Source organism: Schistocerca americana, chromosome 2 (assembly GCF_021461395.2).
Source record: "Schistocerca americana isolate TAMUIC-IGC-003095 chromosome 2, iqSchAmer2.1, whole genome shotgun sequence".
Taxonomy (NCBI): Eukaryota; Metazoa; Arthropoda; class Insecta; order Orthoptera; family Acrididae; genus Schistocerca; species Schistocerca americana.
The window spans coordinates 790,461,046-790,475,499 of record NC_060120.1 but is presented as its reverse complement, the minus strand read 5'-3'; the positions used below and the strand labels follow the sequence as shown (position 1 = coordinate 790,475,499).

Sequence of the window (14,454 nt, the reverse complement as noted above, 5' to 3'; positions counted from 1 at the left end):
ACACGGAAAGTATGGAGCAACAGGTACTTTTGGATAAAAATCGGGAGTCTTCCCCAGAGACCCCACTCATACAATGTGGCAAGGATATGATGTCACCAAGTCGTGTAGTATGCTTTACGTAAGTCAAAAAAGACGGCAATCAGGTGTTGCCATCTGGAAAAGGCTGTTCGGATGGCAGACTCGATGGACACAAGATTATCAGTGGTAGAGCGACCATGGCAGAAGCAGCCCTGACATGGAGCCAACAAGCCACGTGACTCCAGGACCCAACCCAACCGCCGACATACCATACGTTCCAGCAGCTTACAAAGAACGTTGGTGAGACTGGTGGGATAATAGCTATCCACATCAAGCAGGTTTTTAGTGGGTCTGAGCACCAGAATAATGGTGCTCTCCAGCCATTGCGATGGAAAGACGCCATCACACCAGAGCCAGTTGAAGATGACAAGAAGATGTCACTTGTAGTCAGATGATAGATGTTTAATCATCTGGCTGTGGATGAGATCAGGACCAGGAGCTGTGTCAGAGCAATGTGCAAGGGCACTGAGGGGCTCCCACTCTGTAAATGGGGCGCTATAGAATTCACTGCAGCATGTAGTGAATGAGAGGACGTTCCCTTCCAGCCGCCATTTGAGTGTGCAAAAGGCTGGGGGGGGGGGGGGGGGGGGGCGGGGGGGGCGTCATTCTCCAACACAGAGGCTCGAGCAAAGTGCTCAGCAATCACATTTGCGTCGGTACATAACTCGCCATTTATGGTAACATCGGGGACAGCTGTTGAGGCCTGGTGCCTGAAAAGACCTTTGATCTTTTCCCAGACTTCGGAAGGCAACGTGTGGCACCCAATGGTGAAGATGTATTTCTCCCAATACTCCTACTTCCATAGTTTGATAAGGTAGCGAACACGGGCACGGAGCCGTTTAAAGGCTATGAGGTGCTCCAGGGAAGGGTGCCACTGTAGAGCTCGCCAAGTTCCTTAATTGCTTCAGTGACTTCCAGCGACCACCAAGGGACTGCCTTCCGCCTCAGGCACCATACAGAGCAAGGGGTCGCATTTTCTGCCACAGAAACAATTGTCCTAGTCACCTGCTCAACCATCACAACGATGTTACCATGTGGGGGAGATTCAGCGGTGGAAGCAGAGGTGAAAGTTCCTCAGTCCACCTTGTTCAAAGCCCATCTGAGCAGGCGTCCATGTGCCTGACACTGGGGCAGTGACAGGAAGATGGGGAAGTGGTCACTACCACACAAGTCGTCATGTGCTCTCCAGTGGATAGAGGGGAGAAGTCCTGGGCTGCAAAATGATAAATCAATGGGCAAGTAATTACCATGAGCCACACTGAAATGTGTGGCGGCCCCAGTATTTAAGAGGCAAAGGTCGAATTGCGACAATAAAGTTTCAAAGTCTCTGCCTTGGCCAGTAAGCCTGGTACCACCTCACAAGGGGTTATGGGCATTAAAATCTCCCAGAAGTAGGAAAGGTTTAGGGAGTCGATCAATCAGTGCAGCTAATACATTCAGGGGTACTGCACGATCTGGAGGAAGATATACATTGCACACAGTTATTTCCTGCGTCGTCCTTACTCTGACAGTCACAGCTTCAAGAGAGGTTTAAAGTGTCACATGTTCACTACAGACCGAGACCTGACACTCGTTTATAGTCGCTACAGTTCCTGTAATATCCCTTATAGCCGCGGAGGGCAGGGGTCCGCATTGCTAGGAACCAGGTTTCCTGAAGGGCAATGCAGATAGCAGGTGTAAAGCTTAACAGTTGTCATAGCTCGGCCAGGCGGTGGAAAAAACCGCCGCAATTCCACTGGTGGATGACATCGTGAGACTAGGAAGGCATGGAACATTCAATGAGCCAGTTTACGCCTCAGAGTCACCTGCTGCCACCGATTTATGCCTGAGCAGTCTAAATCCATTGTGTCAGAGTCTGGCGAGATCTAGGTCCTCAGCAGATGCCAAAATCTCCACCCCATCCTCAGCCGCAGAGCTTGTAGGTAGTGGCGGTGTGGATGCCACCGCAATTTCATTGGTCTTAGGGGTTTTCTTTTTGGATTTTTCTCGCTGCTCCTTGGGTTTCCCTGGCTGGGAGGACTTCACTGGCTTAGTTTCTGGGACTTATATCAAGAAAGACTCTGACTATAAAGTTTGCACCAAATGACAATATTTTTGAAAGTAATTATTTTAAGTATGATAAGTTAATACATGATTTGTAAGCATTGAGTGCTAATACTGAAGAAACTGATATAGTGTGCAATTAGTTACAAACAATGCCTCCAGAATACAAAGTTGTTGGTACTGTTCTGGAAAACTTGTCAAGTGATCAATTGAAACTGAGCTTCATAAAGGGTAGTCTAGTACATTAGTTGATTGGTTGGTTCATTGGTGGAAGGGCAAGGGGGGTAGAGGGGGGGAGGGAAGGGGTAAGGGACCAAATAACAAGGTCATCAGTCCCTCGATCCAAGAGTGGTGCATCAGAGGTAGTGACGTCCACTGAGAATGTTTTCTGATCTTATCGAGGGATACATAACAGTAAAAGCGAAAAGGTTCAAACTGTAATGGACATTTTTGCACCATCAATAATAAGAGCTAGATGAAGTAAACAGGGAAGTCAGCAGGTGGGCAGCCTCAGGGCTCTGCATGCAACAAGAAACATTCCACCCACAGCTGTCCCACTCCTGATCCATTATATGCAAGACAGCCGACTACGCAACAAAGTGCAACACTCCGAACAGAAAATTGGGTGAACCAGAAAGCATGCAAACCAATTCTAAAAGTGATTACAACAGAGTAAAAGAGGGATGAGAGAGTATCCTGGTCGAGGAGATAGGGCCGGGGATCCCCCAGACCTAGCATATAGTGGGAGACGTGATGTACTGTCCTGTCCTGTCCCGTCCCGTCCCGTCGTGCTCTGCTTCAGAGGTAAATTAAAACCTAATAACTGAGAATAAAAACCACTTTCAAGGAGAACTGAGTACCCGTTCAACCACCCGTGAATCATCCGCCAACATCAGAGGCAATGAGTCTGGAAGTCCATACTTAGCATGGAGGTCCAAAAGGAGCAGGCATTCCACCAAGATATGAGCTATTGTCTGTAAGGCTTCACAACCATGATGTGAGGGGGTGGCTCATTACACAAAAGACAACTACACGTTAAACTTGGTATGACTGTTGTGGAGATGACAGAGGACTGTGGATTCCTTCAAGGAGCAGTGGAATGAAGAGTGCCACACTTGCAGTAGCCCATCAGATGTTATTCAATTTCCAAGCAAGCAGAGACCTCATGTGAACCCAAGTAAGTGCTCCTTTAGCCAAATGGTAGACCAGTTCATTGCCCAGGATACCCACACGACTTGGGACCCACAGAAAGACAACTGAACAGGCAGTGCGATGAAGGTCAGCAAGGAGGTCATCAATAGGAAAGACCACAGGGTGGCAATAATAGCATCGGTCAATAGTCTGGAGACTGCTCACTGAGTCAGTACACAAAAACATTGTCAATGGAGGCACATTTAATAAAATGTGCTGTCAGCTCTGTCATAAACACACTACATGTTCCCGGCAATGCTCCATACCAGCTGAAGATGTAAAAGCATATCCTTTCTGACCCACAGTTTTAGAGCCATCAGTGTAAAAGATGGTAGCACTCTGCAACTCTTGAAGAAAATGATATAATGGACACTGAAAGGTCTTGTGGATGACTGAGACTTTAGGACTTTGGAAGAGATCAGTGCTAATCTGTGGCCTGGGTACCCTCCAAAGGAGAGTACGCAAGATGGAGATCTTAAACAGGGAAGCGAGGCACATTCCAATTTGTAGTACCACCAGAGGGCGGGAATCAGCAGGATAACACTCCTCATATGTAAAAAGGAGTGGGATAGGTGGGATGGTCACAGTATTGATGAACAGTGATTGCACAAAGACCAAGAGCTGGTACAGTCAAATCTGCAGAGGGAGGATTCCCACTTTGGTGACGTGACTGTCTACGGGACTAATCTGAAAGCAACAAGTGGCCAGATGCACGCCACAACGGTGGACTGGGTCTAACAGTTTCAAAGCTGAGTGAACCGCTGAGCCATAAACCTGGCAACCATGGTCCAGTCGGAATGAAACTATGCTCCATAAATATGGATAACAGTAGCATGCTCTGCATTCCAAGATGTGTTGGCAAGGAAGCAGAGAGCTTTAAGATTCTGCGTTCAGCTTGTCTTCAGGTGGCAATTATGAGGCAGCCAAGTCAGCCTTTTATCAAAAAGGGGCCCCAAGAAACGTCTAGGTGCTGTGTACCTAAGCAAGGTTCTGGATAAGGATGGACCACATTACGACAGCAGAAATGCAAGACCTGCATTTTTGTATGAGAGAACTAGAGACCATGGGAAAGAGCCCATGCAGAGGCCCACCATTTGACACCTTGGAAGATGGCATTCAGCAGAGGCGACTGAGCTGGAGCTGTACCAAATGCAAAATTTGATGGCATACAATGCAGGGGTGCCCGATGGCCCCATCACAGGTCACAAGCCAATTGATGGTGATGAGGAGGACAGTGATACTCAACACAGAGCCCTACAGATGCCATTCTCTTGGACCTGTGGGGAGCTGAGTAAACTGCCAACTCTAACCTGCAACAAGCAGTGGGATAACAAATTACAAATAAAAAATCAGCAGAGGGCCACAAAAGCCCCAGTCATGGGAGGATGAGTAAAATGTAATGGTGCCAAGCGGTGTCATACACCTTCTGCAGGTCAAAAAAGATTCCCGTTTCTAATGTAAGCAGATGGTTGGTTGTGGATTGTCCCTCCCAGTAACCTCACTGATAGGGGGAAAAGGCCCCGACATTCGAGAATCCAGCACAACCTTTGGGCAACCATACTTTAAAGTAGCTTACAGAGTATGTTGGTTGGTCTAATCACCCAGTAAATGTCCAGAGACATTGCGTTCTTGCCTGGCTTAAGGACTGGAACAACTATGCTATCTTGTCTTTGCAAGGGGAAAAAGTCTTGGAGCCAAAAACAGTTGAAGACCCTGAGGAGGTGTTGGATCATCTGATTATGAACTGAATCAAGGCCTGGAGCTGTCTCATGGGATGAGGCAAGAGCCTGAAGTAGTCCCAGTCAGTGAAGGATTCATTATAGGACTCAGCTTGGCGGGGAGTAAAGACTAAGAGGATATCTTCAACTTCTTGTTTCTGCAGTAGAAAGGTAGCAGGATATGAAGAGGATGCTGATGCTGTCGCAAGGTGTTCTGCAAGAATTGATGAGTCCATACAAAGAGCACTCTTTAGGACAGGCTCTGGAACAGCTGTTTATCATTGGAAGCCCATAATACTACGGAGCTTAGCCCACACATGAGATGAAGAGGCATACGTCCCCAGGGAGGAGACATAGTGCTCTTACCATTGCTTCTTACACTGTGTTTGATTAGATAGTGAGTCTTAGCAAGAAGTTGCTTAAAAGTGTTCAGGTTGGTCTGTAAGGGATGTCACAGCTACTGTTGATTTTGGTCCATCACAGAACTAGTCAATGATGGGGTGGGAGTGGGGGCGGGGATGGAACCTGTAGAAAGAGGAATAGCAATTCCAGATGTGTGGATGACTGTATCCGAGGCGCCTTGCACAACCTCATTAATAAAATCTGACAGAGAGGCAGTGAATATAACAGCATAGTCATACAAAGGCCAGTTGGCTCTGTCAAGTATGCAGTGTGGTAGCTAATTTGTCCAGCGGTGGCAAGTAAATGACAGTATCACCATAAAGTGGTCACTGTCACTAAGGTCATCATGTACTGACCAACGTAGCAAAGCCACAAGGTTAGGGGGAGACATCACTCAATTGATAGCTGAAATAGCCTTTGGAAGCACTGAAGTAGATAGGAGAAGGTTAGAAGGCTCCTACCACCTGAAGTGGTGTGCACACTGAAGTCTGCAAGCAGGAGAAAAGGGGGAGGGTGGGGGCGGGGGGGGGGGGGGGTTGTTTGATTAATGTGGTCACTTCAACAGAAGTAAAAGGTCTGTCTGGAGCCACATAAACATTGCAAATTGTGACTCTGAAGTCATTTGCACCTGTATCATTACTGCTTCAAACAAGTTCAAAAGGGGGATGCCATCTGTACGTACCAATGTAAAGACCCCTCCAGATGCCCTCTCAGGACCAGCACTGTTCCGACAGAATGCACAATATCTATGGAGCGTTGGAGAAGTGAAGTGCATTTCTGGAGAGCAATGCAAACTGTGGAAGAAGAGGAAATAAGGTGCTGCAGTTCCGACAGTTGACAGAAGTACTCATTACAGTTCCACTGAATGATCATGTGACTGTTGGCCAGGTTAGACATTAAGGAGCTAGGAGGACTGGCCATGCCACAGGATCACTGCCTGTCAACAGAGGGGCTGGAACCACATTCACAAACACTGGCTCAGATTCCAACTGCGTGGGGTGTGTGACGCCTCCAGGGACATCAGAGGAGCCTTGTCCCAAATCTTCTTCTTCTTTTCTTCCTCTGTAACCTTTGCTGGCCAGATGTGTTCAAGGGGCTATCCATGTAGGGGGATGGACATATGAAGAGCAGACAGCCCAGGGAACCAGCGGCCATGGCTCCTTCAGCCACTCTTTGGCGTCATTAGTAGGCACCAAAGAACAACACATTCCAGCAAGGTACAGGAAGTGGTTCCCAGAGAAGGTACCACAGGAACCACAGTAGAGGTAGTAGTGGGAGATCTGGTTTGGGGAAGTCTGGGGGGGGGGGGGGGGGGTATGGTCATAATATTAGCATTACTGATTATCACATCTTCTGGGTTTAGGCTTCATATTTTTTTCCTTGTCTCAGTACATACGACGCAATCAATAGATTTGTACAGCTGGATCTTCTATTCTTTCTTAACAAATGGGCAAACCGACAAACGTGTAGTGGCACCATCGTTTAGGATAGGGAAAGTTAGTTTTGTGCAATATTCTGAGCACAAGTTACAGCCAGGTGCAGGCCGGATTGCAGTGATTTACGCATACCAACAGTTGCGAAGTAGAATAGAGGTCACAGGGCCATCAAATTGCTGTAAGTGTATACATAGTGGTTTTGCATGTCGCAAATCACAGGCAGAAGGGGCCCACTGGCCAACCTAGCACGTTATGAGTACGTGACGTGAAGCGGCGCGTATGGCAAAACAGAGGCACACAGCCGCGTATAAATCGGTGCAGGTTTCTAACGAGATTGATTCAAGTGTGGCAGCTCTCCTGGACGGCAGGGCTTGTCACACCACCAGCTACACCAGATGGGGGCACCAGCGTTCCAGTCTTTTAAGTATTAGACATTTTCTTACCTTATTGTGTTTTTAAGTACGGCTCATGGCAGGCCATTTTAGATGTTTTGCATAGGCATATTATTATTTTTTTGTCAGAATAACTGTTATACGAAGAAGCACAACATAATAATTCTAAAAGCAACAAAATGTCATTAAATTAATTGTCTTCACTGACAGCACTTGGCTCACAGCAAGATCAAAGGAAATATTGAGTGACAACCAAGTCTCACGGTATGTATGATGCAACCAAAGCTTGATCTAAATTATTTGTTTCAGATGCGGGAAACTGGGTCATATTAGGGAACAATACAAAGTGGAATTGTCACAAAACCGAGCGAGGTGGCGCAGTGGTTAGACACTGGACTCGCATTCGGGAGGACAATGGTTCAATCCCGCGTCCGGCCATCCTGATTTAGGTTTTCCGTGATTTCCCTAAATCGCTCCAGGCAAATGCCGGGATGGTTCCTTTCAAAGGGCACGGCCGACTTCCTTCCCCGTCCTTCCCTAATCCGATGAGACCGATGACCTCACTGTCTGGTCACCTTCCCCGAAACAACCAACCAACCAATTGTCACAAAGCATAAAAGTATAAATTCTGCAAAACTAGTGAAAAATGTGCAAGAAATAGATGGCAGTTAAAATAATTTTTCTTTCTCAATTGCTACTGGAAACTTTCCACATGGCAAGGTCGACTGGTTTCTAGACACAGAGGGAGGGGAGGGGGGAGCAACAGAATATTTAATTAATGAATCTGTTCCTTTGGAGAATGTGAGGGAACTAGAAAATCCAAAAAGAATAAGGGTTGCCAAACAGATACATTTTTCTTTACCAGAAATGCTGGAGAAGTTGATGCTGAAAGCATTTTTTGAGGAGAGAAATAAATAAAAGATGTGCATGTAGTATACGGTTTATTAAGTAACATATTGTCAGTGTTTAATCTAGAAATGACTGGATACTGCATTACTTCTGAAAATTCTGTATGTTCAAACTGAACTATGGAAGCACTGTAGCTCATGCAGAAAAGATTCTGGCATGTATATCCTCTCGTTCAAATGTACTAAGAGTTCTATCACACACAAAAGATCCAGGTGTGCATACCCTTTCATTCATATGTATTAAGAGTTCTATTCTAAAAGTGTCTGTGTTTCAAACAGTGATGTAGACTTGTGGCATAAACATTTAGGATATTTGAACCTTGAAAATATGCAGAAGCTTCATTATCTAGCCAAAGTATTGGACAAAATAAACTTTTCTGAACTTGTAAATAAATATTTTACATACACAGAGGGTAAACAAACATGATTATGTCATACACAGTCTCATGTTTGAGCCAAACAACGACTTGAATTGAAATGTAGAGATGTGCTTGGTCCTATAAATGCCTGTGTCTTTAGATGGAAAGAAATGTACAGTGACTTTCACTGATGATCATACTCACTTTATAGCAGCTTATACTCTTCAATCGAAGACTGAAGTGTTTGTTTATTTCACAGTATACTATGGAATCGCTACTGCTCATTTCAACATTAAAATCAGAAGATCGGAAGTGCCAATGGCCGTGAGTACATTTCTTTGATGAAATGGGAGTACACTTCAAGTTTATAACAAGGTACACACCTCAGCAATATTGATTGGTAAAACTACTAAATCAGACATCATTGAAAAGGTTCATTGTATGATTCTTGGATGCAAACTTGGGAAGAAGTTTTGGTCATAAGTGGTATTGGCAGCTATTTTTTTATTGTTAATTGTAGTCATACTTCAGTTTTGGATAGAGAAATCTCAGCAATCCTATGGTCTGGAAGAAAGCCAAATTTGAAGAAAATACATATATTCGGATGTGTTGCATACTTGCACATTCCAAAGGAACTACTGACAACTACATTTTACTGCAGGTCATTAAAATGGTTCACGACTGGATATTAGCCCAATGGTTACAGATTATGATGCCCCAAAGAACACAAGATTGTGTTTGGAAGAGTTGTAATTTTCTGAGAAGACGAGTTTCTATTCGAAAGTGAAAGCAGCGATGATAGGATCTTGAAGGCAACTGTTCAAATGGACAATATAACGCAGAACATAACAGAAGAGCAAGGGCATCACCAGAATGAAATTAACTCAGAGGAAACTGAACAAACTGTTGAAGATAAATCGAAGCCTTTGCCTTCAGAAGAAAACTATGGAAGCAGAGCCTCTACGGAAAAACAATACAATAACAAGAAAATCTAGATCCTAGATACTTGGAGGATTAGCCTTGAATGCACAAGCTGTGAATAGTTGGCATGACAAAGAAGAAAGGACAAAAACAATATAGGGAGAATCGAATTCTCTGTCATCTAACGGAACTCAGACTTATTCATCACTTACAACAAGTAAAACAATCATTGACAATAAGTGCATATTCAAAGTAAAATGAGACGCATCTGGAAATAATGAAAGGCACAAGGTACATTTAGCTATTGAAGGTGGTGTTTAAGTAAAATGATACGATTATGAGGAGACAGGTGCTCCTGTCGCTGAACTCTCAACACTGAGGACTTTTCTTAGTGTGGTGAATGGGCATGATTTGTTTTTGAAACAAACTGATGGACAATATGTATTCTTGCATGGAGAACTGAGTGAAAAAAATTGTATGAAAGTTCCTCAAGGTGTAAAGATTAAGGTATGCAAATTCAGTAAGGCTTTATGTGGTCTGAAGCAGGCACCAAGGACTTTGAATTCTACATCCGATAATTTTATGAAGGAATTCATGTTTCAATAAACTGAAGTCCATGGATATCTCCATGCTGGATACATTGATGATTATAATACTTTTTTTGCTACTGTTCATGGACGATTGAATTGTAAAAGCAAAATCACACATGTTAAGAAGAAGTCCTTGGAATAAATATACAGAAGACCAATGGTAAAATGCAATGCATTTATCTTGAAAACGTATTGAAAAGATTCAACAAGGAAGACTGTAAATCCTTTAAAACATCAATGGAAGTCAAACTCAGTGAGGGTGCTTGTGGTGAAATGGTTGAAACTAGACCATACAGAGAATTAATAGGTTGCTTAATGTATGAAATGACAACCACAAGACCAAACACAAGTGCATCAGTTAAATATTTTAGTACACATCAAAATAAACCAACAGAATTCTACTTGAAAGGTTTGAAATGAATTATTCGGTATATTAAAGGATTACTTTATGTTGGTCTGTGTTAAAAAAGAGGAAATTCAAACGCTCTTCTCTGTTATGCTGATTCTGACTGGGGAAATGAAGATCTACAAGAGGATACGTGGTCCAGGTTTTCGGTAATGCTGTTTGTTGAACTGCAAACACACGGACATGTTTCCAGAATGAGATTTTCACTTTGCAGTGGAGTGTGCCCTGATATGAAACTTCCTGCCAGATTAAAACTGTGTGCCGGACCGAGGCTAGAACTCGGGACCTTTGCCTTTCGTGGGCAAGTGTTCCACCATCTGAGCTACTCAAGCACGACTCGCGCCCCATCCTCACAGCTTCACTTCTGCCAGCACCTCGTCCCCTACCTCCCAAACTCTACATAAGCTCTCCTACTTTTTTAGGACTAAAGGCTGGTCTTCCTTTTTTCCAAATATATAACGTTTTCCATCAACGAGCCTTAAAAATGGAAGACGTACAAGTTTCTTGCACTGTTATTCAACATGTTCACACTGTATGACATTCTTAGGATGGCAGGAGAGGTTTGCTGATGAATTCTGATGTTTTTCTGAATAGTTTACTCAACTTTACCTATACCTACCTCAGATACCCTGTTACAGCAGGAGTGTTATGTCAGTACAGTGAACTCCTCAACTGTATAGGCCTACATCTGGATTGAGACATGGTGACTGAAAGCATGTAGATATATTTTCATATATATGTTGGCTTCCTACATTCAGGATTATCAACAACATTGTCAGTACAGAGGGGGTGTCCAAGGTGGACAAGAAGTCATCTATTCATAAATCAAAACTGCAGAAGACTTTTACTTGGACACAGCTCTCATAAAACCGATAGCTCACTATTACTACTTCTTTGACAGGCAAGTTGCCTCACAGATGGAAACTGTATACTTCCTAGATAATCATTATATGGTACAATATTTACAATATGGCTCTAAAATTCAGATTCGCAATTAAAGTAATTAACTACCCCTTGGACTTAATGAGTAAATGAACAACGTGGAAGCAATCTACTGGTAAACTTCTAACACTGGGAAATTTCTAGTAGACTGCTATCCCTGCAACCATCACCAAATATTGCAAAAGTGCAGCAACACATCAAGCTCCAATACTAAAATATAAATGTGAACATCAAATAATACTCTACTTTGGCAACAGATAAAAGCCCAAATCAAACCTTGTTGATAATAATCAGTGCTAACCAGATAATGTGTTTGACAGAAAAGTGTTCTTTTGGTACATATGAATGCTTATGTACAAGCACAGTATGTACAAGCATGATGGTATCACAGATTGTAATGCTGTCTATGTTTATCCAAGGTGAGAAATAAAATGAGGCAACTACCGTGTGATTAATTACGCGACACGCGCTATATGACTTGTCCGCTCTATTTTATTCTAGGGAAATGTTATGACGAATTCCCACTGCCAAAAATATATTTCTGTTCTTGGAAACTGGCTGCTTTTTCCCCCTCTATGATACGCTCTCTGAAGGTTTCGCAGGTGCCAAAATGAATGGCGAGATATCCTTGTAGCATGAATGATCAATGCAATATCTTGTGCTGTTATTGAACATTTCTAATCAAACCTGAACTCCTAGACAGTTAAATGCCAGCCGTAAAAAACGGTTTGATACACATAAACAAATTACGATACCTCTGTCCGTTGTCCGCGGGGCATGTTCAAGGAGATAGCTTAGTCTTCGAATAATTTCCTCTCACATCTATTTCCTACCTATCTACAGACAATACAGTTTTTACGTTTAATTTGTTTCCATTCACAAAAATTCCATTAGTTCAACAAACAACTACTTATGCATCCCAAACATAAATTACATAAATCACACATTCCTGACCACTTTCTACTTCCAATAACCCGCACGTCACTCTCAGAATATTGTTGCCGGCAGCGCTCTTACAAATTCGTACATGACAACATTGTAATCTTTGGCTGTGTTTTGACGTTTTGTATCGTAGTTTGTATCAATACAGAAAAGATCAGATTAGTTTGGTAAGACAAAGGCGGAAAACTGGACAAATTTCTTTTGCGCAGCGACTTAGAATTCGTAATAAAATAGTAACAGTAATTAACTGTCAAAACTGTTAATATAATTGTTTTATAGAAGTATATAGCCACAGCAGCCTGTTAAACACAGAAAATAAGGTGGGTGTGACAACATAAATACAAATCGTTGTATAATGCCCTACACAGCATTGTAGTTTTGTTTAGCCAGTCTCTATAAGCATATCAAACGATATTTACTGGAACATATATTACGTCTTCCTCTTGTTTCCTTCAGATACTGTGCACTCCGTAAGTGCTCTCAACATTCTACTTCATCATAATCTCTGTTGGAGGGTGCAAGATGTGGCCTTAACCTTTTAAATATAACACTTATTAGAAGATACACAAATATAACCTTGGGTTCTCGTGGGCCCCAATGTATTTCTTCTTATATTTGACACATTTTTTTGAAATTTTTGCAAATATTTTGTTTACATATTTCTCACGTACATGTAATCGTGCTGAAACAATTTTAGTAACAATTTTCAAAGATGATACATTCTTATTTTCAGAAAGTACACAAAAAGTAGAAAAATTTAGTGTTTTTGGTAAAGTGAAAGCATTTAAAGGTTTTCTTATAATACCACACAAAAAAGATACTTTTTACTGCAAAAATTACCCAAATCCTCTTACATCATAGTTATAGGCTCTTATAAAATAGGTATAAATTGAAAACTAATTAAATCTGTTACCAGGACTTTTATTTACACACTATAAACTACACTTATTCCACATAATTTTAAATAAATTTTAGATCATTGAATTCTAACAAAATTAATTAACCATTAAATGAAAAATGTGAGAAAAATTAATTATTTTCCTTGAAGTGATTTATGTCCCTTTTCTACTCTGTACAATCTCTGCAAACCATTGCACGATGTTCGTCACACAAAGCAGATCGGCATGATCAACAGAGGAATTTTGTTTTCCAATCTCTTGCTCGAGGGCAGAAGGAGCAGCGTTGTTTCTAAGTGGCTCGACATCATTTGCAACATGACGTTCTGCTGGACTCTGCAGTATTTTTCGAATAGCAAGTTTGATTCCTCTCTGAATCGTTGGAATTTCCACTCGTTCATAGAGCCATGGTTTTATCAAGTACTTTGCGAATATCTGCAAATACTTATTTCGGCTGAGTTTAGGATTTTTTGCATTCAAAAGGTTGAAAACTATAGAGTTGACGCCACATTGACCCAACATCCCGGAAAAGAATCTTACCGGCCAACGTTTCGTTCTACAGCTGACACTGTAACCATGGTACAATTTGTCAAAAGTATCAGTCCCTCCTTTTGTCCAGTTATAGATAAGAACTATTTCGGGTTTCTTGGTCTCCGCACCTACATTTGCACTGTGATGCATTGTCGAGAGCAAACAGGTCTTGTTATGGTCGAAAGCGAATAACGATTCTCCTGCAGGTTTAGATTGCAAAAATTTTGCAGGTATCTCAGTTTTGTTAGCCCTCATTGTTCCAACCATTATCAGTTTCTGGTCGACAAGCATTTTGTTGAACAACAGGATGGACATGAACCAATTGTCTGGCGTAATATTACGATTTGTCCCATATAGTGGCTCAGACAGCTTTCTCACATAATACGTGGGTACAGGTTCACTGTTCAGGGTTTTTACTTTTCCAATGTAAGGAATTGCGTTTAACATGTAACTGGTCTTACAATCGTTCAGCATAACTATTTTCCAACCATACCTGCCTGGTTTTGATTTCATGTATACCCTGAATCTACATCGACCACGAAAGCCTATAAACTGTTCATCAATGGTGCAGTGCTGAAATGGTCTGTAATAAGCACGACAGTTTTCCATAAAAGTGTACCACAAATATCGTATCGCAGCCAAACAATCATCTCTTATTCTCTCTTGTCTAGTGGCTTTGTCGTCAAAGCGCAAGAAAGT

General features: G+C 42.4%; 1 protein-coding gene across 3 annotated transcripts in view; it reads right to left on the bottom strand.

Annotated features, from left to right (window-relative positions):
• Positions 1-12,857, bottom strand: part of LOC124595250 (fatty-acid amide hydrolase 2-A) — a 169,476-nt gene extending 156,619 nt beyond the window's left edge. For 2 of the 3 annotated variants that reach the window (XR_006978186.1, XM_047133914.1), the window contains exon 1: positions 12,142-12,396. Coding sequence is in view for 1 of the 3 variants with exons in the window: in XM_047133914.1 (XP_046989870.1) it covers positions 12,142-12,165 (24 nt within the window). In the remaining 2 variants the exon portion in view is untranslated. Of the gene's footprint in view, positions 1-12,141; positions 12,397-12,747 lie in introns of those variants that run through there. The other variant, XM_047133915.1, reaches the window with a different exon arrangement.
• Between the last annotated feature and the right edge of the window lie 1,597 nt (positions 12,858-14,454).